This window comes from Ammospiza nelsoni, chromosome 3 (assembly GCF_027579445.1).
Source record: "Ammospiza nelsoni isolate bAmmNel1 chromosome 3, bAmmNel1.pri, whole genome shotgun sequence".
In the NCBI taxonomy this organism is placed as follows: domain Eukaryota; kingdom Metazoa; phylum Chordata; class Aves; order Passeriformes; family Passerellidae; genus Ammospiza; species Ammospiza nelsoni.
In genome coordinates this window covers 85,542,258-85,565,492 of record NC_080635.1, presented here as the reverse complement: position 1 = coordinate 85,565,492, position 23,235 = coordinate 85,542,258, and the positions used below count along the sequence as shown (strand labels likewise).

Below are 23,235 nucleotides of genomic sequence, written 5' to 3'. Positions count from 1 at the left end.
CAATGACTGCAAATCAAAACACATCGATGGAATGGCATAGCTTATTCCATTATTTGTTACTTTCCATCAGATTTTATATGCATCTTCCTTTGAGTTCAGCTAAAAATTCTATCAAAATTATTTTTATTAGTTATTTCCTAACACCTCAAAGGCTACAAGTCTAAAGTAATAGTTTAGTGTTGTCTAAAAATTGCCTAGTTGTAAATGTCAGATTTTAACTAATGCAAAATTTAAAACGTAACAAAGAGTGCACTCTACTTTTTCTCAAAAAATTTAATTGCAGAATTATTTACAGGAGATGAACATAAACAATACATAACCCAATTGAAAGAGGCAGCTTCATAAAAGAGCCATGGGGCAAAATAGTGAAGCACATTTTCTTACAATCAGCTGGAGGTGAGTAGAGAACCAAGAAAAAAAGAATAACTCAATAATAAAACAATTTTCAAATATGTCTTCAAAGTAACAAATAACATTCTGGTAAAGAAGATATTACTGAGAAGCAATAAATTATTGTAGCAATGAAACAACATACTGTACATTCAATTTAGGTATCCTGCATGCTACTAAATAGAATTTATCAAAAGAACCATAAAAGCATGAGAAAGAATTACATAAAATAGTTTAATTCTAGTGAAGTGTAGTTTTATACAGATGGTGAATATTTGGCACTCAGTTCATCCTCATTGTTGATATGATTTCTTATGTATATATATATTTATATATATTTATATATACTTTTAATGATAACTAAACAGCTAGTTTCCTGGTTCTAACATTCCTTGAAGTTCTATAGGAGGCATTTAATTTAGTCCTTAGGCCACACTTGATTATTTTGGCAGGTCCATGGTAAATGAAAGTATGAGTTTTGTCTCTGTACAGAAAATCCTGCACAGTCATAGTGGCTTTTCGTCAGGAAAGAACAGTTTTAGAGCATATAAGCCAGGCTAGTTGAAAGGGAATTTTATTTCAGTCAGGAAATTAATGTATAAATTTAACTAAATAATACATACAGGTGAGCCCTTTTAAAATGAGATGGCCATTCTATTAAACCTCCAAAGGATAAATCAAAGCATGGATATGAGCATGTGGGTTCCATGGTAATTACAAACAAAGCTGGCATGTCTTTGTGAGGACTCTCTTCAGAGACTCAAATCTACTACCGAGCCCTCTGCAAGGCTCTGACCTTCCTCAAAGGAAAAATGAGCTCCTACAAAGTAATGGCACGCTTGCTACCTTGAGTCCTTCCTACCTCAGACTTGCTGAGTCAGATATTGATCTGAATTATATTGATTCAGATCCGATATTTCTTTCTGGTTTCAGTTTCTGAGCATTGATCCTAATACAACTGGGATCAGAACTTAGCCCGGTGCTCTGCAATAATCCATATCACAAATAAGAAACTTGTATGACAGTGAAGCTTTAGGAATGGGAAATGATGTGTTGAATGAAAGAGTGGCAAGATAAGAAGAAGAAAATTCCTCACTAATGGACTGTGTTTGTGAATAATGATTATATATTCAAATAAGCCTCCTCCTCATTTATGCTTAGGTGAAAATATCCATGTTTTTGTACCTAGAGAAGTAAAAAATCCTGTCCAACAAAACCAATTTAGAAAAATAACAATTTGGCCTTAATAAAATATAGAATTAAATTGCCAGCTGATGAAAACTGTTCTGTGTTTGCTCAGTTAAAGAGCAAGCTGTGTAGACAGACTAATTTACCTTGACTACGATCTGACTTCAAAAGCCCAGCTCTCTTCTGGCAATGAAGGGTAATAGGACAAAAGCTGGGTGTGGAAAGGTGGATCAGTGAACGTGCAGTCTTCTTCTGCCATCATCTTTTATGAAATGCAATATGCATTTAATGAGAGAAGATCTGGAATACCATTTTTAGATACAGAATCATAGAATTGTTTATGTTGGAAAAGACATTCAGTAATGAATGCCATGGCCCCTTTCAGCTATTGGAATTTTATTTCATTAAGAGGAGCTAAATCAGCCCACATATGCTGGTCAAATTTTCTTTTGGGCAACATTCCATTTCAATTTTGGTTTTATACTTACTGTCCTGAACAGCCTATTATGTAGTTAAACAGCTACAGCATTATGCCATAGAGGTAGCTGCATTTCAGAGATAAATTAAGCAATTTCTGTGGATACAGAGGGCTTAATTCCTGACAGGACTCTGTATATGCATATGAGTATGCCATGTTCATGAAAGATGGTCCCTGGAGGTGAACATGGTGAATAGCTGCTGATGGGCCATGGGGCTGCAGCAGGCAGTGAACCTGCCACAGCCATCTGTGTGAGGATGAGCTGCAAGAAAGTGGCACAATCTACAGGAATGTGAGTGTTGACTGAGGCTCCTGGGTCCGGTTCTCTGGAACCTTGACAGTGAAAAATCATTATGTGTATATACTGATGCATGTAAATAACCTCTCTGTTCTGTGCAGTATGAAATGGTGGCCTCTCATCTGCTGATCCCGTCCATGCAGAGAGAGGTGCCCCCATTGCTCTGCCATAGAAGAACCCTTAGGGTTGGGGCTGAGTCTCACGAGAGAGCAGCTGCCCAAACCAAAGCACAATCATCATGCCTCAGTGCTGTGCCCCACGTCATCCTTTGTGTTAGCTGGGCTGGAGGCAGACCTGGGGAGAGAACAGGGCACCTGGGGAAGGCTGCTTGTGCAGCAAGGACCCCGGATGGATCTCTCCCACTAAGAAAGTGAGGGAAATGCACTTGAGAAGGGGAGACTTGCCAAGATTCCTGACCAAGAGGGCTCAGCTGCCGGTGCCATCAGCTCCTGTGCCTGGCACCAGCCAGGAGTCTCCTCCGGCACCCTCCCAGGGAGCTCCTCCACTGCCAGGACCTCACTGCCATTGTCAGGAACAGAAAAGACAGAGATTGTTCTGGAAGATTAATTTGATGCTCATTACTCCCTGCCTACTCCCTAGGGTATGGTATGAGCACTGATTGCCCTCATCTCTGCTTTGCTCAGGTCTTCCCCTTGGTTCAGTGAGTCTTTTCTTCTCCTTCAGCACAGACTCAGACTGTGAGGTCCCAGATGCTGGAAGCGTGGAAGGAAACTCCCAGCAGCGTGGGGACAGGTGGGAGAACCCCCAGCATCCCGCCATGCTGGGGTTACCTGTCCCAGCTGCAGCCCAGCCTGGAGTTTGTGTGTTGGCTAATAAAGTGCTTGGAGATCCTTCTGGATGAAAGGCACTGTGTAAGTGTGGGTGCCAACCTGTCATACACCAGGAAGCACCTCTCTAGTCATTAAGGGGTTTGCTGATATTCCTTACCTCGAGCGCAGCTGGCCAGTGGTGTCCCTGCATCATAAGATGCTCAAGGAACAGTAATGGGAGTAACGGTGCTTCACAATTCATTTAAGCTCCCTTACACTGAGGCTCTGCTTTCACAGGTTTTCAGTGCACACAGTTTGACACCCGGTGCTGCCAGACCAGCTCCAGACCTCAAGTCGGCATGCACAAACCAGCGCTTGATGGGACAGCCTCCAGTGTGCCCTCGCCACTGGTGCCAGCTCTGAGATGCTGAGGAGGACATCAAACCCACCAGCTGGGCAGGGCAGGCTCAAGGCTTCGAGTGTAAAAGGCTGAGCTGGGCTTATTGGAGGTCCGGGGGGCCTGCGTGGAGAGGGCCGGGGACAGAACGGTGACACTGCCTGAGGTGCCACGGGGCCAGGAACCTCTGCAGGGCACTGCTCCACAGGCCGCGAGGAGGCTGCAGGCCCCGTGTGACACACCGTGCCACGCGTGACACTCGTCACAGAGCAGTTACTTGCAAAACCACCCAATGACCAAACATTCCTTGACTATGTACTAGATGCAGTGCTGAGGAAGTAGAGTACTAATTTACTGATACAGCAGGACGTGGGCTTATTTTAAAACAAATAATTTCCATCGTATGAAATATATGTTATATCTATCTATATATATGAAATTCACGCACTTTCCTATGCACACTTTAATTCCTTCCTGATTGATTTCAAATCTAATATGGTGTCAAGGTTTAAGCATGAATTAAAATATCATTTTTTGGTATTAAACTGTACAATGTTGTTCATGTTTGCATTCTGCCAAAGGCCATTCTAATCAGATGGACGTGAAATAATAAAACACTTCATAATGTACTCCACCAAATTACAAAGAATTTCAAATCTAAAAAAATATACAAAGCAAAAATAAGTATGGCAAATATCAATTTTACCATTCAGGCCTTTTTCCTTATTTAAATTTTCTGAATTCTGTTTAGTATACTTGTGTTTTACAGTCAATGACTAAATGAACAGAGACTTTCTATCGTTTTAATGTGTTAGAATACATATTAGCCCAATTAATATTTAATTAAACACCAGATTATTTTGCTATATTCAGCTGCTGTGAGTGGGTCTATACCATGAACTCTCAAAGGAGAAAGCATTCTAGTTCCTATCTTTCTGTTTATTTCTATTCCTCCTACTTTGGTTTTGTAACTGACATTTATTTTTGTGATGTGGAGTCAGATTACAATAGATCTGGACATATGTTTATTAAGATACCGTGTTTCTCATGTCAGAGAATGAAGCAATCTGACTTTGATTTATTTGCAACACAAATATTACAAGCATAATGTTATCTTTCTAAACCAATCAGGTCTACAATATGTAAATTGAAAGGGCTTATTTGCCTTAAAAAATAAAATGTTACCTGTACAACAATTTAATATATTGCACTTCTTTTGCAGTAATGTGCACAGACAACATTATCAAATTTGTTGGTAGGCATCTAGTTTACTTTTGATTTTTTTCCAATTGTTTTTGTGGGTTTTTTAGTTGTTTGGTTTTTTTGTTTGTTTGAACAAGGTGGAACAAACAGAAATCATAGATTTATAAATATTATACTGAGAATTTTCTTATAGCAGCATAGGAAATGTAGAACACAGACTCCTCCAAGTCAGCATTATTAGGCCAGCTGGGGTCTCAGTTTATCTGTAATCTGTTTGGTTTACAATTTGTCTTCATAAAGTCTGATTACTGGCAGGATCAGGTACAGCTTGTCTTAATTGCTTAATTGACCTGTTGCTTCAGGTAGAAGGGTTCAAGTGAGTAAAGCAAGTCATTCCTCCTGGAAGTGTGCAGAAAATTAGATAAAATTTGTCAGCTGCCATATGTATATATGTGTACAGGTGTGTGTCTCTAGTTTAAATTTCTTCAATCTAGGAAAAATACTGGCTTTGGTTTTGTGTGGATATTCTAATTAGCAGCTCCACTTTAAGATACCAGTTTTCAAGACTAAAGATGCCAGTCTCTGCATGTACTTCTGTATTTAAAATAGTACAACAAATATAGGAAATAGCATCAATATTGTACACTGCCTCGGATTCAGCTCTTTCCTTAATAGAAAATGCCTCGAAAACGCAAGGGATGGGAAATATAATGTTTTCATCTATAGAAGAATATTTCAGGGATTTATTATTTTTTATTCCTTTTTTCTTTTTTTTTTTTGTCCTTTTTTTTTTTTTTTTTTGCATTCTTGAAGGATATACATTCGTCTTGGTTTTTGCTTCAAATATAGTTTAAGGCTATTTGGTAAAGTATATACCAGATACCAGGCTCAATTTACAGGGGTGTCTTCTCACAGGAACTTCTCAAAACTTCATCTCTAAAGATTCGTACTTTGAAGCCAAGCATGCTTTATCAGTTGTCCAAAGACAGAACTCATGCTTAATACCACACACTGGGAAAAAAGAGGGAAAAAAACCAAGCAACCAAATAAAAGAAAACAGATTTGAAGCAATGTCAGATCTGCAAAACCTATGGTACTTCATGTTTTCACTCATCCATCAGGCTGCAGGGTGTATGGGATTTGGATTTAAAGTGCTCAACAGGTGAAGAACCAAAGTGCTTGAGTATAATTAAAGAATTGTTCTGCCTATGGCTAAATACATTGCATTTGTTAAAGCAGGTAAACGGGGAATGTGGTAGCTGGGGCTGTCTGTCTCACTGGGTTCTCATTCTTTTCACCTAAACTTGTGTTCAATAAGATTCAAACCTTGGTAATGGGGGCTGCATGTTGCTCATTTTATTGCGTCTTCACCTGAAGACTTCTAGGTGCTGGACTGCTTTGTTGGCTCTGGAAGGTAGGTGAAGTGGAATAATTCTGTCCTAATTTGTTTTAAATGAAAGCCTCTTGACTGTGGTAGCTACCACTTCTCTCTGACAATATGAGGCTTGAAAATTTATTATTTTCCTTATATTCCATAGCTGGAAATCACTTATCTCTTGAGTCAGTTTTTTTTTTTTTTCCTATGTCTGAAGCAAGCAAGAACCTTATTCTTGCCATAAATGATACTGCATAGAAAAATAGTTCTAAAAAAAATTACAATTGTAAACCACAGTTCACCTTTACCTTAACATAACCATTTAAACTTATATATACTTACCACTCACATTCATATTTCTTAAACTGTTTACAACATCACAACTGGCATTTTAAACAAGCAAGATTTTTTTGTTCTCAAGGATACCCTGGAAACTCAATTGTTATAACAATTTGAGAGTTTGAAATAGTACATATAGCACAGCTCTTGAAATGAAGGAGAGAAGGTTTATAAAATAAATATTAACATGTAAAAGAACAGTTAAAAATGCAATGAGTGGTCCAAAGGAGCAAGTATAACTTTTTCTTTACTCGTCTTACTACAGAAGATCTAACTTTTTAAGGCTTCCGTTTTCCTTTCACCATCACTCAAGTCCTCTTGCATTACAATTTTGCTTAGGTTTCAGTGTGTCGTTATACTGCTAACAGCAAACGTTTCTCAGTGGACATTCCCACCATCACCAGACTTGTATGCTTCTTGGTTTCTGATGAGCCTTGGAGTTTTAGTGGCTGGATATCCCTGTTCATCTCCAGAAACTTGAATGAGATGAGAGGCCTAATGTTATTTTGCAGTAACAAAGATGAGAAGAGTGGCAGAGCACATGGGTAAATATGTTAGCTGGATTCTAGGAAAAGAAACTGAAGGTCAAGGAGATAAATGGGTTCTTTCTTTCCTGCTCTTTACATTTGTAGCACCTTCTACTTGGATTAGCTAATGCCTCTAGTGAATGGTGAGATGCACCCATTTATAGTTTGTTATTCTTATCCCTAATTATCACACATTTTATAAAAATATAAATAACAAAAAGTAAGCTGGGTTCCATCTCAAGAGGTGTTTCTTGTTGTCCTCTGAGAATATATTGGATAAGTCAGGTCTTGACAAGCCCTATCCATTGTAGCTGATTGTAAGTCAGACAATAAATACAAAAAGAAGTTGTTCTTGCGGTGAGCTCAGCAAATTCTGAGGAAATCAAAAGCATTCCACTGTGCTTATGGCACAAAGAACACAACATCAAGGGCATATTTAGTGGAGAGAATGAGACAAAAATTACCAGGTAAGTGACAAACTGTACAAGCATTTTGTTTAAAAAAAGGAACTCTGCAGCATTCTGTCTTTAAAGCCGGGTTTGAGCCTCTGGGATATAGATCTCAATGCTGTCTGCACGCTCTGTGGCTGAATTCTGCCGGAAAGAGGCTGCCCGCTTGGCAGCCATCAGCCGTCTTCTGGCTTCCTGCCGCTGTCTGTCAGGTAGGTCCAGAGATTTTTCTCTTGTGATAGGGAATTTTCCTTTTGGGGGCTTCTTTGGTACAGGAGGAGGAATCTTTCTTTCTTCCTGCAACAGGGCATTAAAACTAAGGGTGAACGGTGTGTAAAAGGTACTTGTCAGCAGAGCATGCACATCAAAGACATGAAATGCAAAATACTGATTACATACATCAAGCATGCTCAATTTGTGCTTGCCCATCAGCTGACTAATGGATTACATGAACAGCTATCCACACTAGGGACACTGACAAAACCTCTTACTTGACAACCATTATGCATTCTATGGTCCTGTGCCTAAAAAAAGACTGCGCTTCCTTCCAGCGTCCTTGCAGGTATTGGCACATGCAATCTGCACACCTCACTTTCATATGGATTTGTTTGATTTAAGCTGACACATTATTACACTCATTATAAACAGAAACACACACTGTCTCTCCAATAAGAATTCAGCGCATCTGTGTGGTCTGATCAAGTGAAAAGACTCTCTAAGATTAGCAGGACAGGATTTTTGATTAAATTAATCATACTGAGTTTAGCCTCAGCTGGATATGAGATAGCAGGTGTGTATACATGTCTATTAGTTTAGTCTCCTCCAGGAATTGCTCTATGGAAACATTCAAGCGCCAACCAGAGAGAGAACATAGGGCTAATTGTTCTGCTTGCAAGCCTGGGCCATTTTAAAGAAAATTATTCTGAAGAATTATCAAATTATAAAGTGAAGTCAGTAGATTTTGTTACAAAAGGAGCTGTAAATTTCTCTGCAGGTGTTAAATCAAGAATTGTTTTGACCATTTAGAGACTTTAAATATCATATGAGGGCCTATAACCAAGGTATTGTACACTAATTTAGCTTAGAAGAAATGGACTCTGGAGGTGATTTCATACAATTTCCATTCAAAGTGCGCTTGAAATTAGATGCAAATTTGAAATTAAATCAGTTTGGTTTGGATTTGTTTTTTTTTATTTTTTTTTTAATTTATTTTATTTTATTTTTTTATTTCATGTTTAATACTGGACTGTATAGCCCTGAAGATGAAGACTCCATAACTTCATTTATATAGGTACAGTTACTATGACAGATCTTTTGCTATATAATGTCTTAAAGTAATGGTAGTAGTCCAGAGTATGGGCTGTTCCTTATGGAGAACACAGTTAATTTGATGCACAGCAGGATTCAAATAATACAAAAATTGAACTGATACGCTTATGGTTTACAGACTCCTCACTGGGAGTTTTTTGTTTTGTTTAGTTGGGTTTCTTTGGTTTTTTTGGTTTTTTTTTTTTTTAACTAATTGTGCCTCTACTATCCAAATGCAATAGCTAAGACTAAATAACTCAGTTTATTTAAAAACACAGTTCTGCATTATGAAGGAATAGTGCAACAGCCTGGGATGCTATTCCCCATTATAGCCAGTTCTGCCTGTCTTTATTTTCTCTATCTCCTGTTTTCATAAAAGCTCCATTCCTGTCATCCCATCTTTTCTTTTCTACTTTTAGTTATTTCCCTCTTAGGAATATCACTGTTGCTGTCACTATAATAATTTCTTACTTCTAGTTGCCACTAGTAAGCAAGAGTTGCAAACTCACCATCCACCAACCCGTTGGCTGAAAATTAAAATCCAAGAGGAGCATGAAGAAATGAAAAAGTTGTCAAAATGCCTCCTAATTCCTCCCAAACCAAACAAATATTCACCTGAGGCCAACAGTACTGACTCAAACCAAATACTGTTATCATCTGACTGATACAATAATAAGCAAGGATAGTGGAATAATCAAGGTAAGGGATGAAGTTCTAGAGAGGGGAAAGGCAGTTTCAGAATTACACTGCTATTATGGGCAATTTGTCACCTTTGGTTTGTAAGCGTCATGGGGGCATCTCCCAAGTGGTGGAGTTGCAGAGCACAGGTGCAGTGACTTCACCAGCAGTGCTTTGTCCCCCAGAAGGATGTCAGATGAGCTTTAGTATGACCTGTGCTCTGTCACATGCTTTTCTCTCATTCCAGTTCTGTTATCATTTGTGTCATGCAGGCAGGGTTAAACACTGCAGTGTTCAAGTTTGATCCACCCCAAATGTAGCAGAGTCCTGAATTTACCTTGTGTGAATTCTTGGGGTATTGTCTTCCATCTGAATTAATAAGAATATATTTCTATTCTAGCCTTTAGAATGTGAATCAAATAATTTGAACAAAAGTGTCATGGAGTAAACTAGCTTAGCAAAATTCATTTTATTTATCATATAATTCAGCTCAACATTGTTAAAAAAGAAAGGACTCCTGATATCTGATAAAAGTTTCCATGTAAAAATTGGGCCATGCCAATTAAATACTTCCCAGGGTTAGAAACCTATTGTGTTTCACTATTGTATTTAACACAAGGATAGTGCAGAACTACAAATGGGGAGTAAATGGTATTGTCCACGGTCTGCTTACCTTCCTTTCAGGTGATTCTATTATTTTCCATTCATTGAGTTTCAACTGGTGCAGTTCATCAAACTTCATGCTGACATCTTCAATTGAGAGCTGCAGTAAGTCCCAGAAACCTGCAAGGTCCTGGGAAGTTGGTCTTGGCATGGCACTCGGGTCCTGTAGCGCACAAAGGACAGAACATGAATACTCCAGGAGGCTTTCAGGGTGTGCACTGAGGCAGGAAGGGCATGGTGCCAGATTTCATTGCTGCAGCACTGCTCAGAGCTAAGGCTCTGCGTGCTCTGCAGCTGGGAGCTGTGACTGGAAAGCTGTGCCTCCTACACAACCCAAACATGAATGAGTTGGATGTCACACGCCAGCCTTCCCGAATGTGCGGCATGGGAAGCTCCTTAGCACCATATGCTGTGCTGACCTGCATTTCTAAAAAGGAACAAGCTGACAGCCTCTGTCTGCTGATTATTAAAGGCAAGGGGAGCGTGGTTTGTATTCCAGCCAGCCTGAAGTCTTCCTGGTTCAAAATTGCATTCACGATAGCTGATTGAGACAAAACAATGCCACAAAGACGTCACCCTATGCTGAACTTGATGTTTACATTGTCTTCAAACATATACACAAAGTATGAAATCTTGATGGGATGCTTGGATTTTGTTCACCAGGGAGTTGAATCATACTGAGGAACTGGGAAGACATGACCACCAGGTACTGCAATTAAGAGGCTATGTGTGCTTAAGACTTAATGGAGCAAACATTGGTGGTAACAATTAGCAAGATGATCCTGTATTTGATAATTAACCTGATGCCAGTGCTGGATAAAAATTGTATTATAAGGTAGTATGCGGACTCTTAACCCTATGCTCTCTGAGCACTGGTACTAGTTGAAGAACAGAGCTTTGCCACTTTATTGAAATAGGGCTTAAATGGTAAACATGGCTGTGAACATGTTTCATGCCTTTTTCCTTCCAGGACAGGAGGAAGCCATTATGGTGGTCTAAAGAATGGAGCTGGGAGAGAGAACATCAAAACCATGCCAAACAGAATCTGGATCTCTCCCTTTCTGGCCAAAAGCTGAAAAGACTGGTTTGCTATGTCAGCATCACTGCTGTTATGGCAGGCTCTGTTCTCCACCTTTTTCAAATCTAGTGGTCAAAGGCATTTTATATTTAAACACAACCCCACAGCTGTCTAGAAACTGGGAGATAAGTCAGCATTGCTGTTGAATCACACATTTCTAAGGGTTTTAAGACTGGAACTGCTGCTCAAACTTGGGTTTACAGATGCCACTGTGGGAGATTAGGGCCTGGAACTGAGCACGACAACATGCAGTGTCACCCATATCTAGACCCTACTGGAATCTGGGCCAAGTCTTACACGTCTTCTTCACTAGAAGAAAGTTTCCTTTTAATAGGGAGCTTCAGGGACTTAAGGGAACTGACCATATAGATTATAACAGACATCTGGGAAACATTACAACTCCACATTAGTGTTTACTGAAAACTACTTCATTGGGTGGATCCCAATATGTTACAAAACAGTTTAAATTTTATGTCAGTGGGGTTACTTACTCTACAGAGGTCAATATTTCAGGTTTTAGGAACTGACTCCCTGTGTGAAATTCATGAGGGGAGTCCCACAGCAGTCTGTCTTATCTTGCAATCTGTTGTCTCCTGCCTGGTCTCCTCACTCACTCTCCCCAGTTTCCTCTAAACAGCCAGAAAATTATTCCACTCATTGCAAGGGCATTGCCTTCTGAATCAAGGCTAATTGCTGTTCTGTACCTTCGCGCACCCCACTCTGCTCACAGTGTTTGTGAAGACCATGGCCTTCAGCACAACCCTTGCAGAGGGCTGTGCCATGTATGCTCTGGACACAAGAGGGCTGCCTCCTGCTTCTTACACATGCACAGTTCATGAAGAAATGCTGGCACAAATGAGTACTATTACAGCCAACTAAGTAACATTGGCTTAAACCTGCTTCTTCTCAGAAACTGCTTATTTATTTGTATCTTACTTGGAATTCAGCTTTGAAGCCCTCTTTTTGAAGGAGGCCTAAAGCAAGCAACAAGCACCTCGATGGTGCTCAAGCTACTCTGTTTTAGTCTGCAGCCATGACATACAAGCTGAGCGGGATTTGTGCTGACAACAGAGCATGGAGAAGGACACTTCAAAGAAAAAAAGGGTGTTACAAAAAGTAATGTAAAAAATGCAAAAGAGACTAGTTATTAATCAGTAATGACATTTTCTTAAGTAGTTAGTGGGAACAGCATACGTGTAGGATATAGCCAGCCAGAGTCATAAAATAGAGAACTTCATTGAAGCTTACATTTCTATGAATTTACCCTAAGAGCTCCCAACACAAAGCATAATCAAATGTGCCATTTGAAGTTCCCATGATCCTTTAGAAAAGTCCATATGTGGCATTCATGGTTAAATTTCAGTTTAGTAAGTATATTCCTCTGAAACCCTTGTTGCATTTTGAACTGGCACAATTAAATGCTGTTGTTCTGTGTCCTACATTTAAGCTTATAGATGCTGAACACTGTAACTGCCCTGTGGCAGCCCTGTACATGCTGGATGTTTTAGAGAAAGGGAATACACAAGCTGGCAGCATTCCCCAGGGGCACTGAGGCGCTGCCTTAGGAGCTATGGAAGCCCTGCTGTATGTATGCACTAAGTGACTATTTAGCAACAAACTTTATCATTAGGTGTAGGAAGGAAAGCCTCCAGGCATGAATGACCTACAGTCAGTTTTGCAGTTGCTGCTTTCTTCAGAGCCCATTATTGATTTAATGAATGTGAAGGATTTTCAGAGCCTAAATCCTGCGAGTGGGGTTAAGCTGTTGTCATGGACTTCAGAGGTTTATTATCCAAAAGAGAAAAAGAGAAGTAAAATATTGCCATTTTTTTGGTTATGTTGTCTACAAAGTTGTAGATTTCTCCTTGCAGTCTCTATTGCTTTTGCAGTAATGAATTGCTCTTTCTCTCAAACAGCTGATGGCTGTGCTGAGCAGGAGCTGCACTTGCTATTACAGTAATGCTCTCGAGCACAAGTGCTGGGCCCACTTGAAGATAAATGAAGTGGAGTGGAGGTTAGGCTCTCCAAATCTTAGTTTGCACAGCTTAATCAATCAGGTAATGGAGGGCATTTTTAAATTTGCAGAGAGAAAGTTTCAGACAATGTTGAAGATTCTCTTCTTTTGATATGAAACAAATTACTAGATAGGAGCACACATCATATAATTGATAATACAGATGTGCTCAATTCTTGCTTGTCAGAGTTTGTATATTTCTTCTGTTATTCTGTAACAGCTTTTAAAATTCTTGTTTTGACAGAGTTTTTGATAACTGGATCCTTTCCTACTGAGTACTATGTATCTTAATATTTTCTATCAGAAGGTATGACATTTTTGGCATTATTTTCTCGGTATTATTTCATTGCAGGTATTCTGAATGTTTAACTTTATGGATGGAAAGTAGCAAGTAGGTCTTTGCAGAACAAATGTTCTGCCTTGGAAGTTATGTGACAAATCCCAAGGGGAAAAGAAAAGTATGTAAGCAGACTATAGGTATTGTCTGCTGTCATGCACACAACAAAATTCAGTATTGTCAAGATATGAGGTTTAGGGACAGTCAGAAGGAAAAGGTACACTTGCTATTTGAGAGAGGCAAAGAAAGGTTTTCTACCACCAGCTGTAGCTTGAAGAATTATATTCTTCTATTGGTTAGTATCATCTTGCCACCGCTTTTGTATCACTGATGGCTGCTGTCATATTAATGAAGATAACATTTAGAATTGAATTAGTCTGTAATGAACTTCCAGAACAATAGCAGTAAGTAATATAATGTATCTGTTCCTTTAGCCCCAGGACATCTCATACATAATTGGCAACACAAATTATCCAACTTAATTTGATGAACATTATAGATATCTCATTTCCATGATCAGTCCTATTTTCAGGTACGTAGAAAGCTGGATCATGTACTCTCCTCTATTCTATTTTATGATTTTCCACTGATTTTAATGTGAAAATTTCCCCCTTCCTTATGTGAAATATAGTTACTATATTAGGGTATTGCAAAAATAAGCCATAATATTATGTCTCAGAAAACTTGTGTTTGTTCCCTTCTCATTTTCTTTTGTTTATTAAAGACAGCAAAAAGAGAAAAGCAAAACATAATCATCAGACTGAAATTACATTTATATATATGCTTAAAAAAAAATCTACCAACATCATAATAAGGACTAAGTTTAAAAAAAAGGGGAAATTGATGTGGGACATGAAAATAACATTTCAGAATGCTACTGCTCAGACGCACTACAATTGTTTTTGAAGTAAAAATATTAAACTCTAAAATTTAAAGTGACATTTTGCGGAATGTTATGGATGAATAAACTTAAACTCTTCAAGAACAACGAGGCAAAGTGACTTACCAGATTTTGCTGACAAAGCCAATAAAATTGCTGGAATTTCTGAGACATGAGGAGCTGAGCACTCCCAACAGCACTTCGGATCTTACCTAGGACTAAGCATACAGATGGATTACTACTAATAAAAGTTTTTTGGCAGTGAATACAATATCCATCTCAAAAAAAAAATGCAGGTGAAGTTCCTGGTTATTTTAAAATGGAAGTAAATATTTGGTTTTGTTGTTTGTGATTATACACATGAAGAGTGAAGTATAGGAAAACTCAGTAGCACCTTGCCTTTTGGCATGATGAATGAATAATAAATGATATATTAATAAGTCAAAACAGCTTAGACTTTACTTGCTTAAGGAAGTAGAAAAAACTAAGGGACTATATTCAGCTGTCTGAAGTGGGCATCCATCAATCCATATGATTTTGAAAACACTCTTAAATTTCAATGTAAATGACACTTCTCCCATTTACATTTGCTCATGTAAATTGAGAGCTGTTGAAATTGTCTTGCCTCAAGAACCAGTTGGATGTCTGTTCCTTCTGACATCAAAGGCACGTGTACCTTAAATTATACCTCCTGGTTCTGTGACTGCAAATTACTTCACTCACTGTGCTTGTGTGGGTGATCCCTGGGTGAGATCTCTTTATCTCTTCTCAGGGTAAAGTTACGACATTCAACTGTAAGATAACATATTCCTACCATAAGGACTAAATCCTCACAGAATTACATCTCTGAGACATGTTTGGTACACCCTTTAGGAATTACAGGTTGTCTGCCCAGGAAAATATACAAAGTCCTCAGCACAGGAGCTTCAGACAAAGTGGGACACAAAAAGGTGCTCCAGGACTTTGCTGAACCAGCATCAGCCCCCGTGGATGTGTTGGCATTTCCTCACTGTCCATGTACATGTCCATACATTATGCACTGGGGAAAATGAGCAAACTCATTGTATTTAGTTTCCAAACGACCAAACTCATTGCCTTTGTTTCCAAGAGTCATCTGCCTAAATTAAATTTTTTGAATGCATTATAATCAGTGATCTGAGTTCAGCAGCTCAGCCATGTTAGGCACTTACTTTTAGATGAGCTGAATTTCCTCCTGGAGATGTCTCTGTCCTTCTATTCACAGTGCTGCCTGAGGGGATTGGCATATCTCTGAGAAACTAACTCATCCTGACTCCCACATCTGCTGGGACAAATGCCACACTCTGGTGGGTGGCATCATGCTTTTCTATACCTTCCTACATACCCTTTCCTACAGTTCCTTTCCTCCACATCTATCTCTAGGATTAAAAAAAAAATTTTAAAAAGCATTATAAACTGTGGTTTCAGTAAAAAATTTATTTCAGCAGGAGAATTTCCAGATCTTTAAATAATGTTAAAGATATAGAGAGGTGGGGTAAATGTAGACAGGAATTACTGTGATATATTTTACTTCAATTTGGAGAAACCAAGTTTGATAATTCAAACAGGATGTTAAGTGTAAGTGTGGAATAAAGCTGATACAGCACAACTGATCTGCAGCCCCTGGTATAGGAAACATTAGAATGTGGCAGGGCTTATAATTTTGTTGTTATTTAGAATAAGTACAGGAGGGCATGTGAAAACAGTATTTTGGTAGTAGATTTTACATTTTAATTTTACTTTCTTTAGACCAGTGAAACATCTGCTCACCTACAAGCAGTAGCAAGAGAGAATTTGAAAATTTTGTTCTCTAGTTAAAGTCTCAGTAACTTTCAAGGCATGTGCTAATATGTAGAGCTGTGGTTCTCAAACTCTATTCCATTTTCTGTTAGGCAAACAGTACAGCTGTGCCACAACACTAAATTAAACAGAAATATACATAATTCATCAGTCCTGTGTGACATCCATTGTAGAAGGGTTAAGTGGTTCAGGGCTGCATGAGTAATACACTGAGGTTTGTTTTTGTTCTGTTGGTCAAATGAAATAAATCATTTTAATTGGTTTGGGGTTTTTGATCATCAAACCCCTCACTTTCCTCTACAGTGCTATTGGCATACAGGAAGGAATATTTGAGTGTTAAAACCTGAACAAACATACAAAAACTTAAATAAAAAATAAAAGTTTCCTTTGATCTGACACAAATTGCTTTAATTCGGTTTTCAACATTTTTAATAAAGGCAATGACTTTAGTGACAAACAGCCTTGTATCCTCCTTTTTATCTCTTGGTGATCTGTAGCTTAGGACATTAGACAAACTCCTAGTGTGGGGTCAGAGGTGCTCCTTTTCCAGGATGAGGAATTATGCTGCAGCAGGTCCCTGACATCATCTATTCATGCTATTTTCAATGATTCACTGGGCAAAAAGAGTGAGGTTGATTCCATGGGCTGATGGTTATTATGGTTGTCTCTGGTGAATAAAGTTCAGTTTTAGTTTCCCCTGCTGAATTTTACTGTTCATAGCTCAAATACATAGTCTGAGTAAGGGGCATTGGTTTTAGCTCTTCTGCAGAAATATAGATCCTGACAGAATCCATAGATGTCTGATATTTTCTAGTGAACCTCAGCTACCCAAACTCTCATTCTAAATAAACATTAATTTTATCTTCATTATCATGAAGCATCATGTCCACAAGCATTAGTGATTTAAAGCCCAGTCAGACTGGTCAAGATTTAGGCACTGGCAATGTAGCATTTTGGTGGGATACACATTTGCCAGGGATATAAGGCTGTGATGGTTGCCATTGAGTCACAGTGCTGAATACACATGTATCATTACAGCCCTAGAATTTACTAAAGATCTAACTCTATTTCCATTTTAATAAGTAAATCAGATGTAATAAAACACAGAGGTTAGAATCTCTCATATTCATGCTACTCTGCCTTGTAATTAAATTAAAGTATTAAAAAACTTCAACTCATAATCTTTAGCACAATATTAATAGACATCCAAAGCCTTGTTATTAATTTCATGCATTGGGGAATTATTCTGATGAGTGCAGATTGATTATCTCCATGAAAAAATGATGAATGTTAGAGACTGAAGGGATTGAGATGTTTGGTGATGACTAGAAGATTTTTCTTGTAAATAAATGATGATAGAATCTACCAATACACTTAAATACACATAATATTCATATAATCCATAAACCTCCTTGCATCAGGATAATTTTGTATTTGCCCAAATGTCAGGAAAGAGTCACACAACCTTAATTTTGCTCCCTGAGGCATATGAAGCACTCAATTTTTTGTATGGTCCTGTATGATTTTAGCTCTGAAGACATACAAAACCCTGACCATGACTTCAGTAAGAGTGGGCTCAGGATTTACACCCTGATTAGAGATTGTGTCAATTGCACAATTAACACAATGGTGTCTTTTCCCTGTATGTGGGGAATTGCTTGAGAAATTCTACAAAACCTTGTAATCAAAAATGATTTCATATCACAAAAGTAGAGAGGGAAAAGTTAGATCTGTATTGATGAAATTGATTATAATCTGATGCTGTAACTCTGATCCTGACAAGTTAAAAGCTTTGTTCAATTGTGCCACTGCTGCACCAGCAGTGAAAAACTGCTAACAATCAATCTGCTTCTGGCATTCATTATTGTCTACTTAAGTGACATATTTTTATTTAAATTTTCATTCCATTTCATCTTTTCATTCCCTCCTATATTTGTAAATAAATTACTCCACAATCTGAAATAATATGCCTGGAAAAATATTGAAACTGGCATTTAGTTCACCCCTCCTAACTCGAAGTAGGGCATGATATTTGTCTAATCTCTAAACTTAAATTAGTAAACTTTAGAAATATAATTTTACTATCAACAGAGCATCTAGAGACAAAAATAAATATATAATGTTCAGAATGGCATTTTAGGACAGCACAGTCTGGCAGTGCTCTGGAGGGTAATGGGACCCTTGTTCACCAGTGGGGACTTACTGCAAATTTGGTTTTTACCTTAACAAAGCTAAGTTCAAAAAGGAGAAAATTTCAGCAGAACAATAAAAATGCTGTGAGGAATTATTGGATGCCACATGTGGGACTTTACAGACTGTTTCAGTACAGTTGACATTCCTTAGTCATTCACAACACTCCAACTGGAAATTTCAATATCTCCTGAAGCATAGGTTTGTGAAAAGCATTAGAAAATTATGTCAGTAATTTCTCTTTGGTTAAAGGATAACCTATATTTGGTCAAACACCTAGGAAAGCTTTTATGGATAATTAATTCATGAATATACTAAAATCAATTGGCTGCGAGGTTTTCTTGTTGATTTTTATTCACCTAAAATTACGGGAGATTTTACTCTGTTTTCTATTATTATTCAGTCCTGTTAGTACTGTGAAAATATAAGCTAGAGGATTAGCAAGGAATGGTCCGGTATCCATGGAATTAAGTGGAATGGGAGAGAGAGGTGATACTTTGAGCTCCCACTCTAATATCTTTATTTTCTTTCCCCACTAGAGATCAGTTTACTGCTGTGCCAGCAGAGCTGCTAAACACAATGCAGGAGATACCAACAAAACAACATTTCTTTTGGCATAGTTTACCCTGTAGTTAATTTTTGCACCTATCTAAGGATTTTTATGTGAGAATAAACTCTGTGGAGCTGTTCCCCATAATGAAGTTCTCCGTTGGCCAAGCAGGTGGCACTGAGAAACCCAGGGTTGTCTTCTTTCCCCCGCCAAGCCCTGCCTGCAGGCTGTGGGCAGGGACTGAGGTTCCCTGCTCTGCTCTGCTCTCCTGCTCCCATCACTGTGCTCATGGGATGCAGAGTCCTGACCCTCTTGGTCTTCAATAGCTTTGTGACACTTGAAATTGTTTTCCTCGTCATCACCTACGCACTAATAGCCAAACACAATTTTCAGGGTGTAAAACTGAAACTCCAGTCAGCACCCATGAGAAACACACATCTTTGCCTGGGGGCACCCTGTGAGTGCAAGTGACCACATGTCTAACCCTGGGAACTGTTACAGACACATATCTATAGTTTTTCCATATAATGAACACACACATACACACATAAATATACAGAACACAAATAACTGATTCCACAAACTTCTTACAGATATGTAATTAGTTCTTACAGATATGTAAGAACTTTGCAGAGACTTCAAAATAAAACTCATGGCGACTGACCAAATCAAAAAAAAAAAAAAAGCTCTGATAAAAGAAGAGAGTTATTTTTGTTGCAATGATTATCTCTTTTTCTAAGACCTGATGAATGAAGTTCTTAAAACAATATTATGGAAGAAAAGGTTCAGTGAAAGAAAAAGTCAATATAGCAATCAGACAGCTTTTGGTGATCTCAGGGATGCTGTGTTAACACCAAAACTGAAATTGTTTTCTAATGCAGTTCTATTTTAACTGTTCCCATGTTTAAAACATAATAGAAATGGTATCATAAAGGCAGCCTTCTCCTATGCGATGCAAAGCTATATTCGGTCTTCACGTACAATTAATATATCCAGGCCAAAAAGAAATGATTCAGCATTAAGAATGACAGTTTGAATGTGCAAACATTGCTGTGAAGTGTTTTGGGAATAGTAGTCTTGCTGGAAGATGGAAAACCATATTTATTTACTTTTGGCTCAGCCATTTATGTTTATTTTCTTCAAGAACTGGCAAATGTTTAAATATGTCAAGCTACATTTCATGCTGTGATGTTATTAGATTTAGGTTCTTGGGGATACACACCTTACAACCTCTGCAGCTCAGACTGGGGATACAAAATGTCTTAAGGACCCAACAGGAAAAAAATTATTCACACGGAGTTTTTAGAATGCTGTGAAGCTCATTCCCCTGCTGAAATTAATTCTTTGAAAACTTCCTTTTACTTAATGTGCCATTATATGAAGGGATACAATTTAAAAATAATGTAATTTGGAAATTATTTCAGGAAGAGCTCTTGAAATGAGTTACATGCAATAAAAATCCAGAACTTTAGACAGTCAGCTGAACACAAATTCTGACCTTGCAAATACTTTGTAGATCTATTCTATAACTTCTTTAGCCTATTAGAGAGGTCAAAAAGTTCCCCCAAGAACAAGTAATTAACCCAATTTTGTTAGTTTAAAAAAAGAGACTTCAAGGATTTCAGCTGAATTTTATCAACTCTGTTATCAGGGAATTGCTCTTTCTTTTCCTCTTCCAAATTCAAGTCCTTCTTCAAACAGGGAAACAAAAGCTTGATACTATGTTTTGTTTTTTGACTGAAATATTCCAAGTTAGTGTCACCAACTCCTAAGATTAGTAAAAAATTACTGAAGTCCATATTGTCTTCATGTCCTATGTACTATTTATAGAAAACTACCTTCTTGACTGCCATTTCACCATGCAGTAGGCTGTTCCAGAGTATATCTGGAGTGAGTGCAAAAGTATAGGTTCACATGATGGGAAGGAGAATTGTTCTGCATCTGAGAACAGGCAGTCAGCTCAAGTCAGCTCATCCAAGTTTTCCTCATGTGGTACCCAGTTTCATATTCCAAAGAGTAACAGCTCTAGCTGCCTCTCCACATCTCTGAGTGGGGAAGGGGTGTGCATGTGAGCGTGTTTCCATTGCTGGTTTCATATGGTGGCTGCAGATCTGACTGGGGCTGTGCAAAAGGAAGAGCTTACAAAGAGAGGAGGCAGGAGAAGTCCAGCCCTTGCCTGCAGACTCCTCGCTAGGAAAGAGAGGGGCTAACGACCTGTGTGTTTCTCCCCTTTGCTCCCCAAATAATCTTACTCTTTCAAAGGAGATCAAAGTCTTGCTCTTTGAACTTCTGCTTCAGACTGAGAACACTCATGTTCCTACATCAGTAACAGGTGGTCTGAGAAGCAGGTGCTTTGGGATTCTTAATAATGACACTGAAACATCAGTATTCAGCAAAGACTTGAAGAATTGAAAAATAGGACACATGAAATAAAAAAGAAGTAGTGAGGAATAACCATTATGAAAGGCTTGGAAAATCTTTCACAGGCTAATCAAAGGAAAATATGTTGTTATTTAACAGTCCCTAGAAGGGTATTAAAGTCTTCATAGTATCAATGGAAGGAGAAAATTCTGAGCTTTGCTTTGCCATGGTTAAAATAAGGACAAAACCCACAGACCATAAAGCACCAGAGGCTGAAGGAAGGAAAAGCCTTCCTCACAGCCCCACTCCAAATCCTCTGTTGCTACTCCGCAGACCTGTGCACAACACAGCAGAGAAATATGATTGTAAAACAAAAAAAAAAAAAAAGATGACATAAAAACATAGACATTTTTTCCTTTGAAAAGGTCAGTGCAAGAAATAGAAATTGGCCTTTTAGTCACCATGCTGGCCTGGCTCAAGACCTGAGGGTACATCACAGCAAGAATTTGTTGAGAGGGAAACAAGACAATCAGGAAACAGTACTAAGAGGTGATGATGAAATTTGTAAGAGTGCAGGGAAAGATGCTAGTAAGAAAAATTAATATGAATTCACTTTTGGTCTGAGAAAATCTCAGCTAAGACAATAATTCAGATTGTCAGGGATTGAAATATTTATAAAACTGAGCCTGAAGAACAAGGATAATTGACCTCAAAGGGAATCACAGGGAGCTGGCTACTGAGTCCTAGGACCACTTTGATACATTACTATCATTAGCGCTGTCTTGGATCTTGTTCCAAAATAGTCTACATTATTTTTCACTTTATCCCATCACTCCTTTCAAGGTGTCCACAGGACATGAGAGAATAATAATGATTCTTGACAAAATTGTAATAAGAAAATGCAGCTGAATTTTCTAATAATGCATATGCCTGTCTAACTGCAGAAGTACTTTAACTCTTTTTCTTGCCTGCTATGCTTTGTGTTCTTCCAACAGGCTGAAGTGCCTGTAAAGGAATGGAAACATTTTTAAAATGGCTTCTCACTAAGAGGCAAAATCGCAGGTTTCAGGAAAAGGACAAAACAATGTTCATGTAAGACTACTCTGTGTGCTCTGGAAAAGGGTCAAGCACTGGAGCCATAGAAGTGAATGGGAAGAATGTGTCAAATTTGGAGCTGTGGATGGAGCTATTGCACCATCTGAGCTCTGTGTAATACCAGACTTTGATCCTGCACTGGACTCTAGAGTTGGTTCTTTAACTACTTCCACAAAACCTTGCTCTGGGATGCACCATCTTGCGCAGCCAGCCACAGGACAGTGTTCTTATGTATTATGGTTCTTTGCTCCTACAGAATGAGTGAGGACAAACCACAACTCGCAGCTTTATCTGAACAGATTTCATATTTTAGTAATCATCTGTATACTGAAAATATACTGAAATGTTCTTACTTTCTTCAGAAAGATCATTTTCTTCTGCTTCTCTTTCCATTTCTTTGCACCATCCTTCCATTCTCTTAGTCTCAGTGTGCAGTAACTTCATAAACCAAGATCCGTCGCGCCGACAAGGAGACATTCGGCCGGTCTCGACTGTCTCGATGGCTGGCTCCAGCCAGGGTTCTGGTGGTGGAAGGTTTGAGGTGTCAACTGGGGTCCTGTAATCTTCTCTGTAGCTGAACAGTCCCTGCGTCCGTACAGTTCTCACCGCACTATATTGGGTGGGTGTGCTGGGCTCTGAGTGCTGCTGGAATGACGAGCCAAATTGAAGTCCCTTATCCTCCATGGTGATGTGTCCTGGAAAACCCTCCAGTTCCAGGTCAGCCTGGACAGCTGCTGTTACACTGTTCGAGCGCTTGAATCGTCCGTGTCTTGGTGAAGAGGGAAAAAAGAAAAGATATTAAGACATATAAATAATGTATGTGATGGTACAGAGAGACAGAATGTTTCA

At 38.6% G+C, this 23,235-nt stretch overlaps 1 protein-coding gene across 1 annotated transcript in view; it reads right to left on the bottom strand.

Annotated features, from left to right (window-relative positions):
• Window positions 1-258: 258 nt before the first annotated feature.
• DLGAP2 (DLG associated protein 2) overlaps window positions 259-23,235 on the bottom strand; it is a 300,363-nt gene continuing 277,386 nt past the window's right edge. Inside the window, exons 11-15 of the mRNA XM_059467707.1 lie at window positions 22,740-23,155; window positions 14,499-14,590; window positions 10,074-10,226; window positions 9,232-9,249; window positions 259-7,711 (exon numbers count right to left, since the gene is read on the bottom strand). Of these exons, the coding sequence (XP_059323690.1) occupies window positions 7,493-7,711; window positions 9,232-9,249; window positions 10,074-10,226; window positions 14,499-14,590; window positions 22,740-23,155 (898 nt within the window). The 3' untranslated portion in view covers window positions 259-7,492. The remainder of the gene's footprint in view (window positions 7,712-9,231; window positions 9,250-10,073; window positions 10,227-14,498; window positions 14,591-22,739; window positions 23,156-23,235) is intronic.